Below are 23,237 nucleotides of genomic sequence, written 5' to 3'. Positions count from 1 at the left end.
GACAGCGCTGCTCTGGCCGGGGCACGGACCTGCCTCAGCCCACTGTCGAGCACGTCCCTGGGCAGGAGGTGTGCCGGGCGGTGGCGATGCCTCTCGCCGCGCTGTAGCCTCAGCCCGTCCCGTGTCCCCGTGTCCCCGCATTTCACCCCTCGGAGGGCTCGCGGTGTGCTCTGCCCCCAGAACAGTCTGTGCTGTGGTGTAGTGCCGGGCGCTGGTGCACGGGGAGGCTGTCCCGGCCCTGCCCGCTCGCCCGGGACACCGCAGGAGCCCCCGGCAGCGTCTCTGGGGCTGCAGTGATGGGCTGCCGTGACACCCGGCCCCGGTCGCCTGTGGGCACAGGAGCAGCCCGTGCTGCCCTCGCTGCCCGGTCCCCGGGGGTGTTTGTTCCCGAAGCCGCTCGGCACCGGCTCCGGTGCAGCGATGGCCTCGCACCTTGGGCTGTGCGCGCGCTCTTATCTGCTCTACCTTACCTATCTTACCTGTACTGTCAGCAAAAACCTCTCTGCTCACAAAGTTTTACCCCTTAGCTCTTTTTCTCACTCATGTTTTGACATCCTCTAACGAATTACTGGCAACATTTTTTCTTTTTTTTTGGTCTGAAACAGCTTTTAAAAAGCCCAAGAAAGCTGGGTGTTGCTGTGTCATCAGAAACTCTTGTTTTACTGCCAAAATCTGATTTTGACTCCAGCAGAGAGTCTGAGGTCCAGTGGACAGGTCGTTGTTCTGAGCCTCCCTCATATTCACAGGGATCAGAATTTGGCCATTCCCTTTCTAGCCAAAAGGCATTGGAAGGATCTCCTTTTCCAATATGGAGTGGTAGAAGTTATTGTTACTTTACCCTTCTTGCAACTTCCATTTCTGAACTAATCATCTATCTATATAGATTGTCTTGTTATTTTAATCTCTATGCAACTTCATAAGGGTTTACTGTGCTTCCTTTAAAACACCATTTATGTCTGCTGTGGTGTTTTCTGTAACACCTTCTAGCAAGAGTGAGTGTTCTGAACAACACTAACTTTAGTTTTCATACTTTCAATTTTAGGGATAAATGCTGACCTTTTTATTTCTCTCCTCCTGCAGAATCTTTTGTTTAAATGTTTCTCTACAAAGTTGTATAAAATGTTAGATTATATTTCTATCAGACACAGAATTGAAATTTTCTCCTTTGCAACTCATGTCAAATCTTTGCAAGGTCTGTTGTCAAAACTCATTTTGTGGGCTTGTGGTCAACAACACACTTTGTTTTCTGAATGTGCTATCCAAGCAAGAAAACTTGATGCTTGCCACATCCCTTTCATCTTAAGTTCACCAGTTGATAGAAGATCTTTATGAACACTCCTAATTCCACATGTTAGCAGCATTTTGCATTGCATATGCAGACTGATTACATGCATTTGCTGTTATACCCTTCCACTTCAAAGTTCAAAATTCAAAAATATATATGGTTTTTTGGCTCAAAAAGCACAAACAGGTCTTGTTGTCTCATTTGTTGCATGAGCTGAATAAATGCTGCTTGCATGTAATCATGCTGAGCAAATGCAGACTCGGGCCTGACAAAATATACCAACTCTTATCTGGCAAAAACCTCACTAACTTATGCTTTCTGTAACATTGGCTCAGTGCTGCAAAGCATTACGCAATTTGGCCCACAATTAGCAAAATCATTAAGCACAGATCTGCATTTAAAACATCTGAGTCATCCTAATGACTTCAGCAGTTAAAAATCTTAACTTTTAACGGTGAGGGGTATTCTGCTGGGCAAGAGGTTTTTTTTCCTGTAAAAGCCCATGGTAAGGCTCACATGCATAAAAACCTTTGATGAATGAGGAAATTAAAGTGGTTACTTTTGGAACCAAAACTGCTCTCCTGTCATACTTGGATTCTTTAGTAAACATATAGTTATGTGCCAAGCCTGTTCTTTGAGGAAAAAGGGTGGTAGGGGATGGTACCTTTTCTACAAAAGGAGAAATTGCTTTAATGTTTTGTATTTAATTTAGTTTCCCCAAATATAAATGAGAATGAAACTGAACCTGGAATTTTAATGAGCATTGAACAGGCACTTTCAGAGTCACTTTCCTGAAGGCACCCCGGAGAGGATGGTTGCAGAGTGCTTCATTTCTGCCCTTGCCTGGCTGGAGATATCTTCTGGTAAAGCTGTCTGAGTTTAGAAAGCCTGTGAGAACTCTGCACCTTTTTAAAATGTAATGAGTTTATCTTAATTTCTCATTCCAAAACAAGCTAAACATACTATGTGACTTTAAAAGACCAAAAACAAAAAAGTGGGCAAATGCCTCTATGCTATTTTTGAAAATCATATGTGAAAATGGTATATTAGAATATAAAGAGCTCAGTGCTGTAAAATAAAAAACATTTTTTGTCTGAAAAATACATCACCTGTGTAATGACAACAAAAAATATGACCTTTAAGGCACTTTAGAAGTATTTTTGGTTGTGTTAATGTAGAGATCTTGGTATTCTGCCAGCTTCATTATTTTGTTTAGAAAGTCCCTTTTCTCTATTGTTTAACTAGGCATTTCACATCCTATCCCTGGAGAGAAAGTTTTCAGGGAAATGTGTTCATAAATAATGGAAATTACCAGAGACTGTTGTACAACACAGAAATAGGTTCATCTGGTTCATTTAAAACTATGCAAAGTTTAACACTGAAGAATCTGTTCCAGCTTTTCTCCTGCAGAAGCCTGGAGAAGGTTCAGGACCAAAATCTGAGCCTCACCAGGGGCTTAGGGAGCAATTGCCCAATTAAGTAAAATCACTTAGAGTTGAAGCAGAACACAAGTGACTGAGGCACCACCAGCCCAGCCTCATCTGACCTTGAAGCCAGTTACTTCTGTAAATGCATTTTACTATTTAATAAAATTCTTTCTGATCACATCTTTAATTCTTGGCATAGCAACTCACCTGATGAGGTATTTAAACCCTCATTTTTGTCAGATCCCTAGTTCAAGGTATCTCTGCAGAGAGATGTGGACCTGACCTTTGAAACAAATAGATCTTGAGTATCTTGAAGAGTGAGACTTCGGGAGGTGTCCAAGGTTTCTATAGGGGGAAAAACGTTACTTATTTTTTTGCATCTTCCCAAAGCAGTGAGCATGTAGAAAGTGTTATGTGAAAGAAGGAAGAGGCTAATTGTCTCCTGTCACTGTTCTCTTGCCTTCTCTTTTTCCTGGTAGTAGACTGGAAATCCAGGTTGAAGAAGCTGCATTCAGCTCAAGCTGGGTTCAGCCTAGCTGGGTTGGAACGGGGCAAAAAGTCAGCAAGTTGCTGGCGAGCTGCTCAAGCCCAGCAGCTTCTGGGAACTCAGGCAGTCATCCTAGGTGAACCATGCCCCAGGCAGCAGCATATATACCAAAAGGGGGTTTGGCTTGTGCCAAGGCCCACACAGCTCCGAGCAGCCCCTTATCACAACTACTTTACCTCAGGATTTTCCTCCCATCACTGCAAGTTATTGCAGCCAATTGGACAAACTCACCCTGGCATGCAAAAGCACTAAAGATGAGAAAGCTCCTGGGCCAGATGGTTTCACTTTGCCTCCTGCCTGGACACCTCTGCTGTGCCACAGGAAGGCAGACTGGCCACCAGACTGGGGCTACCACGTGTCCCTGCAGTCCAACTCACTGCTGGCTGTGCATGAGAGCCCTGGGCTGCTGCACAGGGTGATAATACCCAGTTATACCCAGCAGCCAGCTCTAGGTCCTACTGCCCACCCTCATCAAACAGTGCTTGCTGAGGGACTCAGAGCTGGGTTAGAAACATGCTGATTATATGGGACTCCATTACAGTGATTTTATCCCCTAGCTCAGTTAAGTCTAAGAAGAAGAGAGACTAAGTGGGACAGGCTTAAAGGAATAGATGTTATATTCCAGCAAGAATTGTGTTTTCACCTCTGTTCAGTTTTTAGACCTACCTCAGCATCACATTGCAGAGATCCAGCACTGGGTGCTCACACATTCTGCTTCAGAATCAGCCTTTTTCAGGGATCTCTGTTAATAGTTACACTGGCTTAGGAAATACCTCAAAATATTTGCATCTGACCATTCTGACAAATCTCCTTTGAAATATACATTCAATACAAAAACCCAACTAACCAAAAAAACCACAAAACCCCCAAAAACAACAACAACAAAAAAAAAAAAAACCCACAAAAAAAACACCCCAAAACAAAAACCCAACCCAATTTTAAGTCTTTAGCACTACTAGAAAAATTTGGGTCCATACTTCAATACTACATAAGTTGAGGGAAATAATTCAGTTTCTCAGCTGTCACACATTTTTTCTATCAGTAAAAAGTCATATCAGAAGATTTAAAAGTAGCAAGTACATTGAACTGGTTAGTCTGTCTCCCAAGTTCAGAACTTACTCAAAGGAGCAGTGTTTATTAGGAGGAGATGACATACCATTGTCTCAGCCTTTTGGGAAACACAAGTTGGTGCCTTGCACAGTTGGTGGGGACAAACAAGGTGTCTGCCTTGTTTGTCCCCACCAAACAAGGTGCTTGTTAATTACATTGGCTGCGTTGGCCAAGTAATGTAATTGTTTTTCTTTCCAGGGTGTAGAAAGAAAGTGGTGATGCTTCTTTTGATGCAGCCCATAAATGTATGTGTACTGGGAGTAGCTGGGAATGAAAGTTAAAAGATCACTGCAGACAAGCTCCACGTGAATTCTGTATTCTAAGGACAAAACATTTAAGCTGTGTTTAACTTTCACGGATACCCTGATTCTAACAGAAATACAAGCTCATTCTATCAATGATGAAGACCCATCTAAAATGGATTGATGGTATTTGTACTTTAAGTGAGCAGCTGATTGGCTAATTCATAGATGGGAAGGTACTTCATAGACTTGTGGGGGGAAGAAAAAAATTAGATTCTATTTTTTTTTCCATTAACTTTTACCCTTCTGAGTTTATTACTGTGAATGCACTCAAATGTCTTCCATCGATGTAGTACCGACCTGTCTTACTTCTACACAGCTTTGACAACTTGGAAGAGTGTGAAACCTACTTCTGGGGTGACAGCTGTGGTATTTAGAAAACTGTCCCAGCAAAAACACACTTTGTTTCCCTAATTTATAATCAATCTCACAAAATGGCTTAGATGGGTCAGTCACCCCAAAGTAGTATTGCCCAATACTGTTTGCTCTGAACACTTGGGGGAAGAGCAAATATTTTGAACAGCAGCAAATGCAATTGCCATTTATTTTTAGCAGTATCATCAGGGTCATATAAGTTCAAAGTTTAAAATGCTTCCATCATGAAACAGGATCATTCCAGATGAGTACTGAAGAATTTTGAGTTAGTTGCACACTGCAGTCAGCCTTGGAGAGCCTTTTAACCCAAGTGAAAAATTTACTTCACAGCGTTGAAAAACCTGTTATGGGCCTTAAGCAACACACCAATACTGATTTGTTAAATCTGTGCTGTGAGTGTTGCACCTCCACATGTTTGTTAAAAGCAAGCAAAACCCATCAGAAAGAGATTTCCAAGGAAAACATCATCCCCTTTCTTATCTCCATCTGCAGTGGGTGCCAACCAGCTCTGTGTTGCTCTGTGCAAGAGCTGATCATAGACGCGTGATAGAAGGAACACTGCCTTATCACACACAGAGTTAACATTTATTACTGCCATATCCAAAGTCCAGGTTCTGTCCTGCACACTGCAGACTCAGCAGAGCAGAGCTGAGTGTGTGTGTGCCAGCTGGCCTCTGACCTCCTGCCTGTTGGGCTGGCTTCAGCGCACGTCTCTGTCTCCGTCTCCCCTCCTTCCCAAGCTCTGCAAGCATCAGGATATTGCTGGCCTTTCTTTGATCTAATAAAGAGGAAATAGCAGCAACTCCCTGAGCGGGTGTCAGAACAATCCCCTGTTTGCAGCACTGCCCAGCCATCAAAAGCATCTGATCCTCCACCACAAGTACCTTGAGCAATGGCTCTGGATTATATTTTGGTTTGAGGCTTGCTGCTTCTGTTTCCAATCTCAGGCTGTATATGATAAAGGTTGTCTATTTTTACCACCTTATTAGTTTAATAAAAGCAATTACCTCTAACCTACAAATCTGTTTGCAGATGCCCTTAAACCACCACTGCCCTGGTGTCACTGCTGCCCAGGTGTTATCTATGCAGCCCAGGTGCCTCACACACCTTACCTGCAAGCACTAGGCGGTCACTAGGTCAGCAACGTTTTCAGGCAGCCCAGCATCCTTACACATTTACAGACATTCATCCTGCTGCCAGCCAACCACAACGAGCCCCTTAACTCAGCTCAGTCTATTTCAACAATCACTACCCATCCAGCCAAATTTTGTGTTGCTGCTTCTTGTCACAAACACTGTGCACAGCCACCACCAGTACCTTTGCTTCTGCCTTCGTGCCTTTTGTAGCCACTTACTGCAGAGCTATTGCCACATCTTGAAGTTTTCAGCTTGCTCCTGAAAGACAGTTGATTGTCAAAGGGCAAGCTAAATAGTAAGACCACTGATGTAACTTTCTCAAGGATGGTGAAGCTGCAAGCAGAAAGGTGTTACAACAGCAAAAAATTAAGTATCCAAATAAAGACATACAAGGTAGAATTCTCAGTCACTTGTATTTCTTGGCAAATAGCATTATTTGTAAGCCTGGCCAAGAGCAAACCCTCTCTGGGACAAGCACTGTGTACAAAGTGATGTTTTTCTAATGCTAGAGGTACGAGAAAGGAGAGCAGCACTGTAACAATTAATTGTCACAGGGGAAACGAATCCAAATGAGGCCTGGGATATAGAATTTGCTACCCCCAGCCCATCCTTTAGACCCAGCTCCACTACTTTAGCAGCCAAAACTCTGAGTACACCTGTTTTGACAGAAAACATGCTGGCAAAGCACAGTGTGCTCACAGAGCTTCAGCTCCCAGCAAAGGAGAGCAACGTGGGAGCACTTGCTGTGTGAGCTCTGTCCTGGTAAAGGCTGGCAGAATCCTTCAAAGGTAACCAGCTTCACAAAATACAGCTGCCAAGATGGAGCTGTAGAAGATGTGGAATTTAGGGCTAGAGAAGAGGTAAAAGTGTTTCTTATGGTGAACATCTGCTCTTACCCCTCTTTCGCAAAGTGAATTTAATTAAGACAATCTCAAGTAACAGAGGATACAAGAGCAGGTAAAAAAACCCCAAATGCTTATTTTACTTACCCAGAAAAACAAGGAGGAACAAGAATAAACTGTTTTTTTTTTTTTTCTCTTTATCCTAACACATTTTAAAGGACTAAAAGCAGCTCTAAGAGCATTTCCCATTAAAAGTACTAAAGGGGAAAGTTAAAATTTTTGAAAGCATGTGAAGTAATCACTAAATCTACTACTCACCATGTATAACTAGCTACAAAACTGTATTTACCTAGACAGATACATAATGATAGTTTTCATCCCTATGTAGTTCTGTAAATCAAATGCTTATCTGAAGAGTTCTTAAAGTCCTCACCTATTCAGATGCTAACCAGTACAGCAGGAATTATAATGCCTTATTTCTGCATAAGGTTGTGATTGCCTTCTCAAATGCTCTATGCTGGAATAGTTCAATGTCACATTTTGAAAGCAAAATCTTTCCATCATCAGCAGCTCCAAGAGACTATAGTAGGCAGACCAAAACCATGAGCCAACTAGAGACAGTCACAACGGTGTGTTTTGTAATTGAACTCCTGTTGATGATCACTAAGTCTCTTTGAGCAGTCTTGCCAGTGTTCAGCCAGTCTATAGGGACTCACCCCTCACTGCAGCCAACTGCATGGCAACATCAAATTGATTCTCTTGCTTTTACAGCATCAAGAGGATCAACTCCACCGCCTCTGGGATCTCTCCTTGCCCAGGGAAGGCTTTGTGTTCAGCATTTGCCTTTACTCTAGAAGCCCAACATTGTTGCTGGGAAATAAGATGTCCCAGAAGTGTTTTATGAAAGATGATTTGGCAGTTGTTGACTAAGTCTCTGAAGGCTCCAGGCAATAAGAATCAAGCACCTTGTTCCTAGCACACACAGCATTAGAGATAACCTTTTCCAGATAAGCTCAGGGGTGCTCCAGCTTCTGTGGGCTGTCACTCACCGGCCTGAGAGGAGTGGTTTGGACAGGAGCCGGCGGTGCCCGAACGTAGGGGACCGTCCCCCTCTAGCGGCACAAGGATGGGGGAGGTGGCTCGGCTCGGCAGCACTCACAGGATGAGCTCACCGCGAGCGCTAAGGGACCACCAGCACAACAGCTGAAGTACCAAATGCACTTTAATGAGTTCCAGATTTTGTTCCCAGAAGGAATTTATACCGTGTCAGTACATTAGCCAGGTACATAATTTCTCCTGAACTACAGGCATGAGGAGAACTGACTATGATATACTAGGAATCTAAGGTTACTCTTAGAAACCAGTTTTCCACATTAGAAATAAGGCAGGTTTCAGGCGTGCATGTAGCTGATTTATCCAGTCCTCAGATGCCATATTTGCCCTTTAGTTCTTCCACTTTTGCTATGTAAGCTTTCATAGCATCTTCTTTGGACGTTCCTGAAGGACAGAACACAGGAAGCAGTCAGATACCTTTCACAGATTAAGAATTACCTTTTACAAGTCACAATTCCTTGCTCTAGTCTGTGCCACTGGAGAGCAAAGGAGCCAGGAAGATCACTTGGCTGTGAATCCACTGCTAAAGTTTTAAACAAATATGTTTTATCTGTCGTGAAAACACAGTGCTTCCAAGCAAAGTTGGTTTTGCACAGACAGCAACTAATCAGTGTATTTGTTCTATTAATGCCATTGACAGTTATCACAGGAAAGCTATTCCTTAAAAGACCAGAAAAAGCCCCATTGTCACAGATCAGACCACTTGTTTGGCTCCTCATTTAGAGCTGGGAGCTCAGTTGTGTCTTAAAAAGCTTTCCTAACTGGAAGATACATAACAGCTGGAGGGAGAGCTCAGTCTCTGGGGTACTAGGCTGGGACCAGGAAAACAACTTTCAATTTCAGCTGCTGTTATTGTTCTTCTTTATTTATTTAACATCTTAGGCCAGCTGGGCATTTTGCACCCCAATTCCCTTTCACACAGGCCATATTTTTCAGGATTACTTCTGCCTTGCAGAGGTAATTAAAATTTATTATCATGGCATTCTGAACTTCTAGAACTCTTGCATTAAAAGGCAACACAATCCTGTTTCCTGCTGAACTACACATGTCTTTCAGACTAGTTTGCCAGGAGTAGTTTTATTAATTTCTTTAATCAGACACTTACCTTTCAATGCACTCCAGGCATCCCACTTTGCTTTGCCTTTGAAGTCCAGCATACCAGGGCGCTCTGAGAAAGACAGGATAAAGCAGCAGGATTAGTTTGTGTGATCTGGCTGCAGGTAATACCCACTTGAAGGCTTAGCTGGCTCTTAGCTGTGACTAAATACAATGGCTCATCTCTGCAGCTGTTGCTTGCTAACCTGTAGCCAGGAGATCACCTCAGGGGAATATGTTACAACATGGCTGGTGACAACAGAAACAGACTCTCTTAAAAAGTCCCTTGAGACAGCAGCCTTTGAGCAGGAGAGCACTAACTACTGTCACTTGGTTTAGTTGTACTTTCTGAAGAGCCTGCTGTCACATAAGAGCTGTCCCATTAAAGTACACAGGCTGTAAAGTAAAGCAGAAACACCCTGAGGTCCGTTACAGGCAGAGACACAGACACAGACAGCTGTCTGTAGTAACATACAGCTTGGAACTCATTATCATCAAGTTAGTGGTGTGTTTCTAACCTATACTTCTGCATTTGAAAACCTTGGAAATTTAACTCACTTCACTGCAGGCTGTGGTGTGGGCAAGCAGAAAGTGAATGACGTGTATATGGTTAATCTTTGTGTAAAGTCCCCTTTGTGGCTTTACTTCCTCTCTCTCTCTCTCTCCTTAAAGATAATTCTTAGAGCTCACAAATAGACCTGGGCAGTATCCACAAATACCCTTGTGCAGCTCCCACGGCACAGTGACCTGTAGCTCCAGTTGGCAGCTCCAGTTGTCTGCAGCACAAACCCCACCAGTCACCCTCCCACAGGCTCCTCCTCGGGCCAACTCACGTTGGCTGCTGCTTCACAGGAGTGCAGACACTTGCAGGAATGGTGGCATATCCACAGCACTGCTGCACCCTGCCAAGCACTAATAATGCTGATGTCCAGCCACACCAAAAAGACCACATCTTAAACCCACAGTAAATTATTTTCTCCCTCACACTGCCAGCTTTGAAAAAAGGATATTAAATTACTTACCATTTCCTGTACCCTTCACTGCCAGCTTTTAAATCAATGGACGCTCAATAAACTTTGCCAGCTACTGGGTTAGGAGGCCAGCACTCCAAAGAAATGACCTTTTCCCTTTCTAATTCTAGCTACTCCAGCGTTACACAAGGTCGATAGTGACACGCTCCACTTAAATGTTATTCCAAAGACTGAGCTGCCATGGACAGCACTGTAGTGAGAGAAGAAGGCAGAAACATCCTACAGTGTGTACTTGAAGACTTATTTTTGGTACAGTCTTTCTGAAGTATATTTAATTGCAGCTCGTATAAAAGTTCTCTTATTCTTCTGGTTTTGCTTTCCAGTACTATTTTTAGCAGCCAATTCAGTCTAAATAAACTCAATGTGTCATCCCCTCCAGTACTGCAATTCCACCCTTGTATTGCAATTCCACCTTTTGTAACACTCGCCTTGCTGTTTAAGTCTGTATAGCCGACAAGTGTTTGCTTTAAAGCAGCACCCCTCGGCCTGAGCAGCTACTCACTAATAGAGGTCTCCAAAAAACCCAAACCCAATATTTGCACACAGCTAACACAAAGCATCCTCAGGCCCGCACTGCAAAGAACAGACGGCGGCAGCCGGGTTAATCTAAAAACCGGGAATTGCACAAAGCCTTATCGGGTCAGCCTGTGCCCTCCCGCACACAAATCCCTGCCAAGTCGGCTCTGAGGCACTTTCGCTGCGCCGCGGGATTGAGGGAAGCGCGAAGACGGAGAGGTTTTGCCTCCCGAGGCGTCCCCAGCGCCGCCGGGGCGGTGCCTACCGGTGTTCACGTCGCCCACCGTGGCCTGTTTGTAGTGGCTGTAGATGTCCAGCATCTCCTGGTCCGTGGGCTGCGACTTCAGCTGCTTCACCTCCTCGGCAGCCTTCTGGAACGCGGCCTGGGGGGAAGGCGGCAGGGGGTGAGTGAGGGGAAGGTACGCGGAGCCCCCCGGCTGCCCCCGGCTCCCCGCGCCCCTCGCACCTCGGTCATCGCGACGAACCCACACGGTCCCGGCCCCGCCGCTTCTGCCTCGTCGCCCCCGCCGCGCGTCCACCTCACCCCTCGCCAGACCGGCCGCCGGCCAATCGCAGCGCCGAGGGCCCCGCGGGCACCAATCAGCGCGGGCCAGGGGCGGGCGCAGGGCGGGCAAGGAGCCAATGCGGAGGCGGCGCGGGTGCCTCGCATTCATCAGCGCATGAGGAGACAACGGCGGCGCGAGGGGCGGGGCAGAGCCCTCTCAGCCAATTGCGCGTCTCGAGGGTACCACCGAAAGGATGCGATTGGCGGAGCTGGTGGGCGGGGCGGGACCCGGAAGCGCCGGCGGAGAGCGGTAATGGGCCCGGTCGGGCGGGCGGCGGTCCCGGTGTTACTGCGGGTCAGGGGAGGGCCCTCTCTCCCAGAGGAACGGGCCTCCAGCGCCTCCCACCTGCCTGCTTGTCCCCGTGGGGGCGCGGGGTAGTACGTGGTCCCAGCGCTCCGTGCGATCGGTTTGAGTAGTAAAAGTGAAAATTGGCGAATTCTGATTAAGCTCCCCATTCTGTGTTCCCACAGTGTTTCTTCATGCTGCTTAGGAGCAAGTGAGTTGAGTGCTGTGCCCTTTACTGCACCCGCCAAGTCACCAGCCCACGTGGAATAGCGCCAAGAAAACATCCGTCTTTGCTGTTTAGTATAAATCGAGTCATTTTCAGGTGCAAAGTACGCTTTTTTTGATTGGCATGTGTTGTTTGTGTGGTGTGTGATACGCACCCATTTAAAATGGAATTGGAACTCGGGGTTATTAGCCAAGGTGCTGCAAAATCAAGTTGCCATGTGTGGTGGAAGGTCTTTGTCCTCATTCTGCAGAGAGTGCTTGATGAAAATATTGGTGGTTTGCTTTGCCAGGCTATGGCTGGGGCAAATACAGCCAAGGTTGGGATGCACCTGCAGGATGGTGGGGCACTTAAATAACCCCAGAGCAAAAAAAAAAAAAAAAAGGGGAAAAAAATAGGCACACAAAAACCAACATCTGGGGATGAATGGGTCAAAGGTTGTCTCTCAGGAGTGGAGGTGGACTCTGAGATCCTGCTCAGGCATGGGAGGTGCAAAGGTCGTGCTGATGTTGGAGCACATGGGCTGCAGTCCTTGCCCGTTGCTGCAGCAGCTCTGGCACTTCAGCATGTGGCCAGGAAGCTGAGGGATGCCCAGCACCAAAGATAGAGATGTTTATCAAGGTAGAAAAGAGCTTATTTTCCTGTGGGGAGAAAAAACCCAATGGAACAATACACGGGCTTGTTTGACGAGGGTTTTGGGTTGCCAAGGCCGCTCTGTTTTAGGCTCTGCTCTCTAGTATAAGCCCACAGAGCCATTCTAGAGACTGACTATTATAAATTAAATCCCTTAATTATGCTGTAGTATACCAGGAAAATGATTTGCCTGTGTATGTGGGGGTGGTTTTTCACTTTTCCTGGGGAGGTAAAAATGAGCATTGTGTAGCAGCTTAGGCATTTTTCAGAGTATTACCCTCTCCAACACAAGTAGGTTAAAAAAGTCTTTGGGTTTGTTTGTTTTAGGACATTCTTCTAGCGCCCAGCAGGTGAAGTCTTCAGTCACTTAAAACCCACACAACACACTTGCATTTATCTATTGAAACAGGACAACCCCCATGGCAGGGAGGAATGATGGGGAGGACTCCATCTTATCAGAAGGCTAATTAATTACTTTATTATACGATATTATTCTATATTATATTCCACTATGTTACGTTACATCTAAACTGAACCTGCCAAGCACTGAACTGCAGAGAATTTTGTGACTGTCAGCCAGCAGTCCCGATACACAGACACACACACAGCCCTGACAGGCCAAGGAAACAAAACACCATCACTCTGGGTAAACAATCTCCATGTTGCATTCTACTTTTGCACAAACACAGGCACAGCAAATGATAAGAATTGTTCTTCCTTTCTCTGAGGTTCAGAGAATGTGAAACCCAATGAATATTCTTGGGAAGAATTGTGCCTTGCTTTTCTCTGTGAGGAGAAATGTGGCTATGTTTATCCAGAGCACTTTTGCATGTGTAATGGGGAGTCTGGTGAAGCATTGCACAGCACAGGTACTGGAGTGTGTGGTGTGCAGAATCTGTTTTGAGACCCTGTGGGAATCACAGCAGTGCAATCCTGAAGGGCACAATGCTGTTGGATTTCTCACGTTTTACTCTTTACAGGAGGCCTGCCTGCTCCTCCTTCTCCAGCTGTGCTCGTAGGCAGAGGAAAGGCAGTAATTCCCCCCGTTGGTGTTTCCCAGGTCATTCAGAACTCGTTCTGATGGCAGCAGAGGGCTCGACCGTCACGGTTCGCCTGGTGCGCTCCTTCGAGCACCGCAATTTCCGGCCCCTGGTGTTCCACGGCGTCCCCCTGGAGCAGACCGTGCGCGAGTTCATGGCCTTCGTGCGCCAGGGTAAGCCCTGCCTGCCTCCTCCACTTCACTCCCAAGTGCTGCTCCCAAGTGCCTCCACCTTCCTGTGGAGCGAGTGAATGGGAATGGCTCTGGTGGAGATGCCAAATTCGTGTCTGCATCCCCCCGTGTGCTGTCCTTCCTTAGGTGAAAGGTCTGGAGTTAATGAGAGCTTCCATGTGCCATGCTTGAATTTGGGTGGACTGCTCCCCTATGCCCAAATCCACATGTTTAGTCTGAAAGAAACAAGGGCATTGCTGCATTTAGCTCAGTGCCTCAGGCTCCTCCTCCTGACAAATATTCATAAATTTATTAAGTGAATAGAATTTAGAATGTCTTTGATCCTAACTACGCAAATATGTGGAATGTGGGAACACAAGGCTGTTTGCTATTTGTGAGGAAGGAAAATCTTGAAAATTTGTTTTTGACACTGTGTGGTCTCACAGTGCATGTTTGTTTCTGAGTTTCTGTCTCTGTCCTGAGCTTTGTGGTGCAGATTTACTCATCCGTGGGCTTTCTCTTTTATAAGCCTGGTTGAAAGTGACAGTGAATGTAAAAGTCAAGTACTGCAGACCAGCCCACACAGTGATTATTAGGGTGTTACCCTTAATCTTGCAGGTGTATTTCCACACACCTCAATGGAGACATTCAAAGGGTACAAAATAACATAATTTGTTTGGTTGGGTTTTTTTTGGTGGTTTTTTTTTTTTTTTTTTTTTGCATGAAGTAATCTTAAACAAGTCTTGAGCTGTTATAGTTGGTAACATTTGAGCAACTCCTAGGACATTGCCCTGGGACAATGGGTGTCTTGTGTTTGGCAATTTCCATACTTCCAGACAGTGATAGGCATGGCAAAGTCTTAGGATGATGTTGGAAAACTGCAAGCACTTTCAGAACATATGGCACAGCTGCTGCTATGAGCAAGAAAATAAAAACCAATGCTATGAAACTTGCTTTTGATGTGGGCAATATTGCAACTTGCTGTTATTTGAGACAAAGCCAGTGTTTTGAACAAGACTTAGAACCTCATTCCACAGGGGTGCAAAAGCCCTGTTCCTTCCTTTATAGTAATCTATTTTGAAGAGGCAGTTTAAGATAAATGGTTAAACTACTGAAGAAATCATGGCTTCAGCCACCTTGCTGCTGGGCACCCCGCTGGTGGCTGGGCCTTCTGAGTCCTGCTTAAGTCACAGGAACCAGGGAAAGTGTCAATGTTCCTGCAGTTACCTATGGGCTGTGTCCTGCAAGCAGCTAAAGAGTTAATTTTCTGCAGTTTGGCTTCCTTTTTGTGGCATATTTACCTAAGGATTCAGTTCTGGATGACAGTTGTCAGCTGTTTGTGTAAGGTAAAGAGAGATGCTGGGCAAACCATTTAAAGGATGTTCCTGGCAGATTTCTGAAGGATCAGTCTGCTGTGGTCATACCCTAATTGCACTGACTCACTGTCCTCCTGGGGTGTTTTGTTCAGAGAGACTTCATGCTCAGATGAACTTATTCACATATGGAGTCACTACAGAATCTGGGCCAAAGGCTGTGTTTTAGCATTTGATGCTCAAACAACTCTCCTATGTTGCAGATTTATTTTGACTTCAAGGCTGCCCAGGGGATGCATACATTGCACAATAATGGAAAATGAAGGATTGGGAATAATTAAGAAAGAGAACTTTGTTTTAACTTTGTGCTTTTATTTTAATAGATGTGTCTTCAAGATCAGGACTTCCTCCTCCTTTCAGAAATTACAAGTATGGTAGGTGGTTTTTATTTTTCTTGTTGTAATTACCATCAAATGACCACATGATATTTTACACCAGCATTTATACAACTTAAAAGATAATTGCTGTACAATACTATTGTTGGTGCCAGTGCCTGCCTACGTTTGCAACCGTGTCCAGCTCTTGTAGCTGGAGTTAGGCCACTGGGATCTTGTCTGCAGAACTTGACCATTACTGTGAAAATCTGTTTGAATCTTTGAATTAGGCTGCATGGTTTACATTATTTGCTATTGGGAACGGATGGGTTTTGATATTAATTTTTTATTACTTTTTTTAAAGTGCCTTTTAACTCTTTCTTTACCCTAATGAGCGGCTTGTGGTCTCAAAACACTTTGAAATTGTAGTTCTCTGTGTGCTTTTATACTTCAGTATCTATTTACTGATGGTGAAGCAGAAACTGAAGGCAAAAAGTAGAAAATGCTCAAGTCTTAAATAGCCTACACAATATAAGAGAAACAAAGGAACTTTGCTCATAGTAGATATACAAGCTGGTGGAATGAAATAGCATGATGTGAAATTTAAGCTGACTCTATCAAAGCTATGTTTATGTTTCCTTTTTGTGCAAATTGGCATGAACATGTCCAATTCATCTCTTTGGAATAGAGAAAACTTTTTAAATAGACTGAGTTACTTCCTTTCTTGGAGTTTGTAAACTCAGGTGTCAGTCACATATTTTCTCCTAAACTTGGCAATTCTCAGAGCTCCCATGGAGTTTTCCTGCAAGTGATCCTGTGTCCCATGTTCTTGGAGTTGACAAACTCCTTCCTCTATGGTCATTCAAAGAACTGAGTGAAAAATCTACATGTGAATTATAATACTTATGAAGGGTAATAATCTCTATTTGCCAACTTAAAAACTCCCAGAAAACAAAGGATTTAATTTTGTGCTCTTGCTGATGGTGAAACATTGCAAATTGAAGCTAGAAAAAGAGTTAGGGATTAAGATTGATGTTACATCAGTGGCAGGGACTTGAATGTTGTTATTATTTTTAATGTGTTACTTAAGGTCATAACATCTGGAAGTGTAAGTTTGAATTTGGAGGTGCCCTTCACCCCATTTGTGGCTTTGGCTGTTTGAGGAGTTCCTGTCCAGAACTGCTGCTCTCAGTTGTATCCCTGGTGCTTCTTTCATCACTTGGAGATCAGTTTAGCTTTTCCCAAGACATATCTGGTGGCTGAGGGCCTGATTGTGCCCTGTAGAACTGAGCATAACTTTAAAACCTGTTGCACCAGTTACTGGGAGCCTGCTCTTACTGTGATGGTGCTAACTGCAGGAAAATTTTCACACAGGAAATCAAAGCCAGGTTCCTCACCTTCCCCTCAGGCTGTGAATCATCCAGGTTCGTGGTTTTGGCATCTCTGCTATCTGTACAGTGCTCTGCTGTCTTTCCTATGTTTTTGTGAGGAAAGGCAGTGAGACTTCTGCAGCAAAAGCCAGACTTTTCCTCCTGTTTTGTTTGGCAGTGCCAGAAATCTCAGTTGTATCTGGTTGTCTCCCACCTTGACTGTTTCAGCTTCCTTCCCTGCAGAATTCAGCACCACTTTGTTTTAGCATCATATATAATGCCATCACGTTTTTAGTTTTGGCTCAGTGCTCCAGTTCACATCCCAAAGCTTCTGACTTCCATTTTCTCTTCATTTCTTTGTATGGATTATTCTGGTTCTTGGTCTACAACTCTTCTGAGTCAGTTTTATCTTAGCACCTTGTCATTGCCATCTTTTCACTGATGCTGGCAGTCTGGGTGCCAGCTTGTTCCATAAACTGCTTCTAAATTTTATTTCTTTCATCCATGAATGTGGAGCAGTATGGCAGGTAGTTCATAAAATCATTTAGAAAGTGGTATCTTACCAATTGCCATGATAGACCCATTATCAGAAAAGGCAAGATAAAACCTTGGCAGTATGATTGAGTGGGGATGAAATAGCAAAGGCCAGTCAGAGGACTTAGCTTATGGGAAGAGACTATAGTTTAATCCCTGTAACAGAGTTAAAGAAGCCATTTAATAGCTCAGATGAACCCATGGTAAACTGCTGGGTGCCAGTGGTGGAGCTCTGAGCAAGTAGAACTGAGACAATGCTTCAGGGCATGATGGACAAGGACTAGAGAAAAGGGAAGGTATCAAAGTAGACAGAGGAGCTTAAAACTAACAGGCACAGGCTGAGTTTATTTGCTGTAGTAGGTTTCATGATTGCAATATATTTTTTCTGTGATTGCTTGGTCTTTTTGTAATGTTTCTGTGCAAGATGGGTCCTGGTAATTGCAATTTGATGTCTGTCTTGCTTCTTATACCACAGTTATTACAACATGCCAGGGCTGCCTTCTCAGTGACCTCTGCAGTGAGAATACAGAGTACTTCTTACCTTATGTAATGTTTTAAATAGTGTTCAAAATGGGCCAGAATGGTATGGAGGCAAACTTCTGAGTGGGAATGTGATCTCTGTTATTCTGAACACCTGAATATTTGCTCCTGGTAATTTGAAAGTTGGATTAGCCAATAGTTAATTTTGCTGCATCCTTCTCTTAGCAGACTGTTGCAACATGTAATGTTCACTCAATGCACAAAACTAAACTAGAGCAGAAAATGAGCAGACAAGCAGAACTGGTTTTTCTTCTTTGCTGGGAAGGTATTGATGTGTTACTCCAGATTTGTTCAAACACAGTCTTCAATTTTTTTTTTTTTTAGTGTTGCGTAGCTTTAAGCTGTTCCCTCTGGATCTTTGCACTCATCCAGTTCCTTTAGTGACTGTCTTATTTTCCCCTGTTTTCCCTTCTGTTAAGGCCTGCCCTTGTTGCCAGGAGAAAGTGATACTTTTTTTTTTAATTTCTAAAAGCACTACACTACACAAACGTAAAATAAAAATTATTTAAGAGGGTGTAGCATTAAAGAGAAGAGGCTGTAGATGTTCATGTAAAATGAACTTGCTTAATGAAATTTCTTCTGTGGATGGTGGGTGTTGTATTCATGAGAAGGAAAATTTCAAGGGATGATCTGAAGTGATCAAGTTTACTGTGTCTTAATTACTTGCTGCCTATCAACTGAGCTGTAGCAGCTGACAGTGCATAAATGCTGTTGGTCCTGCCCCAATTGCATGTGTAAAATCTGTTAGGTTAAAGCACCCTAAGTGGCATTTAAATAGATGTGTTTTGACTGGCAATTGAGATGGTCATTAGTTGGTTGTTGCAGTTCAGCCAGCAGACAGAAGTCCAGTAGGATGTGGTACCTTAATGTTGCATTGACTGCTTTAAGGCTGTGGCCACAGAACTGTGAGATAAAGATGTTTTCTCCTCCTTCAGGTTGAATACACAAAATTGTAAATAACAAAAGATTTTGAAGCTTCTCCCTTTGTTTGTTTGTCTTTCCCCTAGTACAACTTTCAGTGTTGTGTGCTTATTAGGCCTTATTTTAGGAAAACACTGTGTTTTCTTTCAGATACAATGAAGATTATTCACCAAGCACACAAATCTAAGGTAAGATTATTAGCTGTGTTCTTCCCCTTTTGCATGCTTTGATGCAGACAGATCTCTGCACTGTCAAAGAAGACTGGAGCCCAGGAAATTCTTCTTATTTTTGTATTCTGGTTCTCTGATTTGTAGACTGGTGAGCTTGTAGTGAGTTTGGAAGATGATGACAAACTGATTTTGAAGGAAGACAGCACACTGAAAGCAGCTGGAGTAGGTAGGAGTACATTTGTATTGACTGAAGATGCTGTTCCTTGTGGTAGCATTAAACTGATAGCTGGCTGATTATGTTTGGACAGGCTGCTGAAAAGTAAATGCTATTTCTGATGCTCTTTACACGACTTGATAATTATTCAGGGAAGCATTATTCAAATCATTGGTCTGAGGGCAGCAGGTATCTGCACTCCAAATGTTCAGAATGCAAATTGTGATTTTTAGAGGGTATGCTTATAATTCTGCTGAGAGTAATTTTAAATGATTGACAGATAGGTTATTAGTACCGTGCCTGCTTGGTCTTATCAGTAACATTTAAACTGATGTTTTGGTTAGTAATGTAAGTAGTGGAACCAGCATGGAATAATGAAATAAGATTAGATTTGTTTAATGTGCAGCATACAGTGTCTGATAGCCAGATTGCTCAGGAAAGCTCGAGCAGTATCACTTAGAGAATGTGCTGAACATAGCAAACAGTTGAAACTTGACCTGATTTCTCACATTTTGACAGGAGACTACACACAGGGCATGTCTTTTGGTAATAATGTAAAGAAATGTCTGTCATGATAAAATTGATGGTCCCTGGATGTCCTTTGGGCTTCTCAGAAATGTGGCTGAATGACTTTGTGGCAGCAGGGTACTTAGGGGATCTGGTTACATTCCACCTTGATATGGACATTTGCTCATTTGAATCTGATTTGCCTGGCTGGAAAGCTTTAAGTGCCTGTGCTCTAAGTGCAGGGGCTTCACAGAGGAGGCTCCCTCCTGCTCCTGCTGCTCACTGATTGCTCCCCAGCTACAGAATGGGATTTCTTTCTCCTAGGTTACTTGGCTCTCCTGTTTCCTGTGATTTATTTTAATTTTTTTCTGGTTTTCTGGTTTTTCTTTTTTTCTGGTTTTAAGTGACTTGAGATGTCTTTTCAATGTTTTTCTCTGGTGTGAACTACAACTGGCACCAATATACCTTTCCTAAAGGTCTTTGAGTGTTCCTGTAATATGAATCATAGTTTTTACTACACACCAGGTCTTTTTGTCTGCAGGAAGGGAAAAAAAAAAAAAAAAAGAGGATTACTGGCACTCAAGCCTTGCAGATTTGTAATTTAGTTAGCAAAAGATTAATTTAATCATGATCTTTATCGGTGTAAGGAATAAGAGACAGTGCAGTTCAGGAGAGGGACTGATGACATTGCCAAATGTTGAATTAGAAATAACAAAGCTGTCTTCTTTCAAAAAGGTGTGGATGAGTATTTGTATACATTTTCTGTCTTTGAAACTGGGTTTGTAAGTACAGCAGTGAAACAGTTGGATGTGATCTCAAAAAAGGTGTCAAAACATCAGTCTAAATGTTACACTGAAAGGAAACAGGAATGCAGCAGCCTGTTCTCAGTCTCTGTACAAAGGGAGGCGTGGTTCATTTAGGGCAGAAAATGATTTAAAGTTGCTTTTTTTTTTCTTTTTTTTCTGAATAACAGCAGTTATTAGTCATTAGTGTATAGAGGATATTTGTGATAGGAGAGGAAAACCCATTCTTTGGAAAATGCAATGTGCCATTGTGTCATTTTGAATTTGGATATGTTCCAGTGTATCTTGACGTGAAAATTACCTAAGTTAGGAGTGAGGTTTTTGTAGTAAAATATTGAAGATTTTACTTTTTTCCTTCAACAAGAAGTAGAAAAGAGTAAGACAAGGAAGTGATATCATGTATCATGTACCACTGGTCCTCATTTTGTACAAAACAATAAATTTTGTACATTTTCTTTAAATCAGTAGGAAGATTTGAAATCTCCTATTGAGATATTTTTTTTCAACATCTAATCTGGACAAGACTAGATGTTGAAAAAAAAAATACTAGAATAAAACAATCAGAATCACCATTAGAAAATCTGGGAAATTCTGCTACATGCAGAACAGTTTTCCTAAGCTGCAGTTGATTGCCCTTGGCACTATCCAGGGTTGGGCTAGAGAGTTATAAATTATGAGGACATTAGATAAGTATCCTCAGGAAAGCCTCTGTAGTAGTGATTATTATTACAGTTATTATCCAGTCAGCAAAGTTAATGCTTGCATTTTTTTAAAAAAGCAGGGTGTATGTTAATAAAGTGTTCAGTATTCATTACAAATAGTCGTGTCTGTTTTCTAGTTGAGATTCTATAATCCCTTCTGCTCTTTTTTATTTCTTTTTTTTTTTTTTTTTACAAGACGGGCAGAGTTCATTAACTTGGTTTAATTTAAAAAATGAATGTGGAATTTATTGGCTCAGCACCTTAAAGAATTTCATGTTTAATAATTGTGAAGGCATTCCATCAGATTTGTCTCTGTTCTGAATTAGTAATGTTGCTGACTTATTGTTTTAGAAGAGGAAGTCCTTGACCTACTGGGTTGAAAGAATTGTGACTGTTCTGAACCTTTGTGGGTCCTTTAGCTCTGCCATATCCCCTGTGAATAATTAGAGGTATTTGAAGGTATTGCTGGAGAAGCCAATTTGTGTCTTTCACTTTGCATATTGTCGAAGCCTCATGAATTAATCATCAGCAGGGCAAAAAATTAACTTCTTCAGACACATATTTTGATGGGTCATGAGGGAGAATGTAAAGTGATCTGTAAAATATTCTACTGATCCTCTAAGTATTAAATTATTATACCTACAGGCTAATTTAATGGGAAAAAGAAGTTTCTTTCTCCCTTTCCTAACAGAAAAATGCACAAAAAAAGAATGTGTCACGCTTCATTACTTTCCTGGCATTTGAAGGTGTTAGAAATGCCATCACCTAATTTGCTGAATGCTTTTGCAAACAATTCTGAAGACTGTGTTAAACAAATCTTGAGGGGTCTTTTGTACATATTTACTTCTATACATTCATGTTCTTGGTGATTTTGTTTGTTTGGGATGTTTTTAATGAAATTTAACGACATCTTTAATACTGGCAACCTTTTTCAAAAATATTTCAAAAAAAGCGGGTGGTGATTTATAATTGTCTTTGACCATAAAGTTGCTAATTGTCTTCTAAGATTCTAAATAGCTGGCTGCTGGTTCATTTACTGGTGTGCTAAATATTAATTTTTTATTCCTTCTAGAAAATGAGACGGAATTAGCATTCTTCTGTGAGGAAGATTACAGAAACTACAGAGCTAATCCTGTTTCGGCCTGGTGAAGATCCCAAGAGATTGTTTTGTTTTCCCATACCTGTTGTAAATTTTCCTTATTCTGCTTAATGAGATTTTTCTTAAAGATCAATAAATCCTAGAGGATTTCTTTGCAAACAGTGCAATTCCCTTCCTATAGAAATTAATTTCTGTCAATATGCTAAGGCTGAGAGAAGAAAAACTGGGGGACATAAATGACTTTTTTTCTTCCTCCCTTTTCTTTTTGCTGTGCTTGGCTTTTGAGCCTCAGGCAGTGCCATCCCTGACCTGGGACACATGTTCTTGGTGTGATCCCACAGCACACAGTAACTGCATGTGGAAATTATAGAGTGCACAGGATGATCCCATCACAGTACTAACTTCTAATGAAAATGAAGTGAGACCTCCTTCAAATGAAATGAAATATTTTATGACCAAATCACTGGGTGTTTTAAAGAACTTGAGAAGAGAATCTCCCTGTTTCAAGTCACAGCTTTACTTCTCTCATTTTGTTTGGTCTCTTTTGTTTAAATAGTGCAGACTGGCCAGTGTTTCATGCTTTTCAGTGGTGAATGCTCTCCATTATCCTCTCTTCCATTAGCATGCTGAAAGGGACAAATGTCTGTTGGGAGGCTTTTGTGTCCACAGACCAGCTCGCCTGTTTCTAGCTTCACTTCATGGAGCCACCTTCACACCAGGCTAGCAGCTCGAGTTCTGCCAGGACATCAGTGTGCCTAAGGAGGGATTGGGCATTTTTCCAAGTGGAGTGAAAGCTCATGGTTCAGTTTTAAGAATAAAACCTGAATGATTGCATTTTTTGCAAGGAGAGGCCCAGCCTGTGAGCCACATGTCTTCAAGACTGGAATTGATTCTTTTGTGCTTTCCATGAGCCAAATACTCTGTTGCTATGTGTTTGTTCTTGGTAATGCTGGCCTTTCCTACTACATGGACCAAATTAGGAATAATAGAAAATA

At 42.8% G+C, this 23,237-nt stretch overlaps 2 protein-coding genes across 9 annotated transcripts; one reads left to right on the top strand and one right to left on the bottom strand.

Moving 5' to 3' along the window:
• Positions 1–8,228: 8,228 nt before the first annotated feature.
• On the bottom strand, positions 8,229–11,393 carry DBI (diazepam binding inhibitor, acyl-CoA binding protein). The gene is made up of 4 exons (XM_059852621.1): positions 11,246–11,393; positions 11,045–11,162; positions 9,243–9,305; positions 8,229–8,521 (listed from the first exon to the last, which is right to left on the bottom strand). Exons 1-4 carry the CDS (start codon positions 11,252–11,254, stop codon positions 8,448–8,450), a joined length of 264 nt encoding a protein of 87 aa, XP_059708604.1. The 5' UTR covers positions 11,255–11,393; the 3' UTR covers positions 8,229–8,447.
• Positions 11,061–22,401, top strand: C8H2orf76 (chromosome 8 C2orf76 homolog). 8 transcript variants are annotated; one of them, XM_059852614.1, is made up of 7 exons: positions 11,061–11,198; positions 11,816–11,952; positions 13,547–13,699; positions 15,393–15,443; positions 18,899–18,936; positions 19,063–19,144; positions 22,216–22,401. In XM_059852614.1, exons 3-7 carry the CDS (start codon positions 13,567–13,569, stop codon positions 22,290–22,292), a joined length of 381 nt encoding a protein of 126 aa, XP_059708597.1. In that variant the 5' UTR covers positions 11,061–11,198; positions 11,816–11,952; positions 13,547–13,566; the 3' UTR covers positions 22,293–22,401. The 8 variants fall into 8 exon arrangements, with proteins under 8 accessions (XP_059708597.1, XP_059708598.1, XP_059708599.1 ...); XM_059852615.1 differs by having other exon boundaries at positions 11,816–11,959; XM_059852616.1 differs by lacking the exon at positions 11,061–11,198 and adding an exon at positions 11,518–11,594.
• The last annotated feature ends 836 nt before the right edge of the window (positions 22,402–23,237 follow it).

The sequence above is a fragment of the Haemorhous mexicanus genome, chromosome 8, assembly GCF_027477595.1.
Source record: "Haemorhous mexicanus isolate bHaeMex1 chromosome 8, bHaeMex1.pri, whole genome shotgun sequence".
Taxonomy (NCBI): Eukaryota; Metazoa; Chordata; class Aves; order Passeriformes; family Fringillidae; genus Haemorhous; species Haemorhous mexicanus.
This window is presented reverse-complemented; position numbering and strand designations above follow the sequence as displayed.

Coding starts and splice junctions, on each gene's coding strand:
- DBI (XM_059852621.1), bottom strand. Junction 9,306..11,044: donor GGTGGGCGACGTGAACACCG/GTAGGCACCGCC, acceptor TGTCTTTCTCAG/AGCGCCCTGGTATGCTGGAC. Junction 8,522..9,242: donor TGCCTGGAGTGCATTGAAAG/GTAAGTGTCTGA, acceptor TCTGTCCTTCAG/GAACGTCCAAAGAAGATGCT.
- C8H2orf76 (XM_059852613.1), top strand. CDS start 11,598: ATGGGCCCGGTCGGGCGGGCGGCGGTCCCGGTGTTACTGCGGGTCAGG. Junction 11,842..13,546: donor TTCATGCTGCTTAGGAGCAA/GTGAGTTGAGTG, acceptor GGTGTTTCCCAG/GTCATTCAGAACTCGTTCTG. Junction 15,444..18,898: donor TTTCAGAAATTACAAGTATG/GTAGGTGGTTTT, acceptor GTTTTCTTTCAG/ATACAATGAAGATTATTCAC.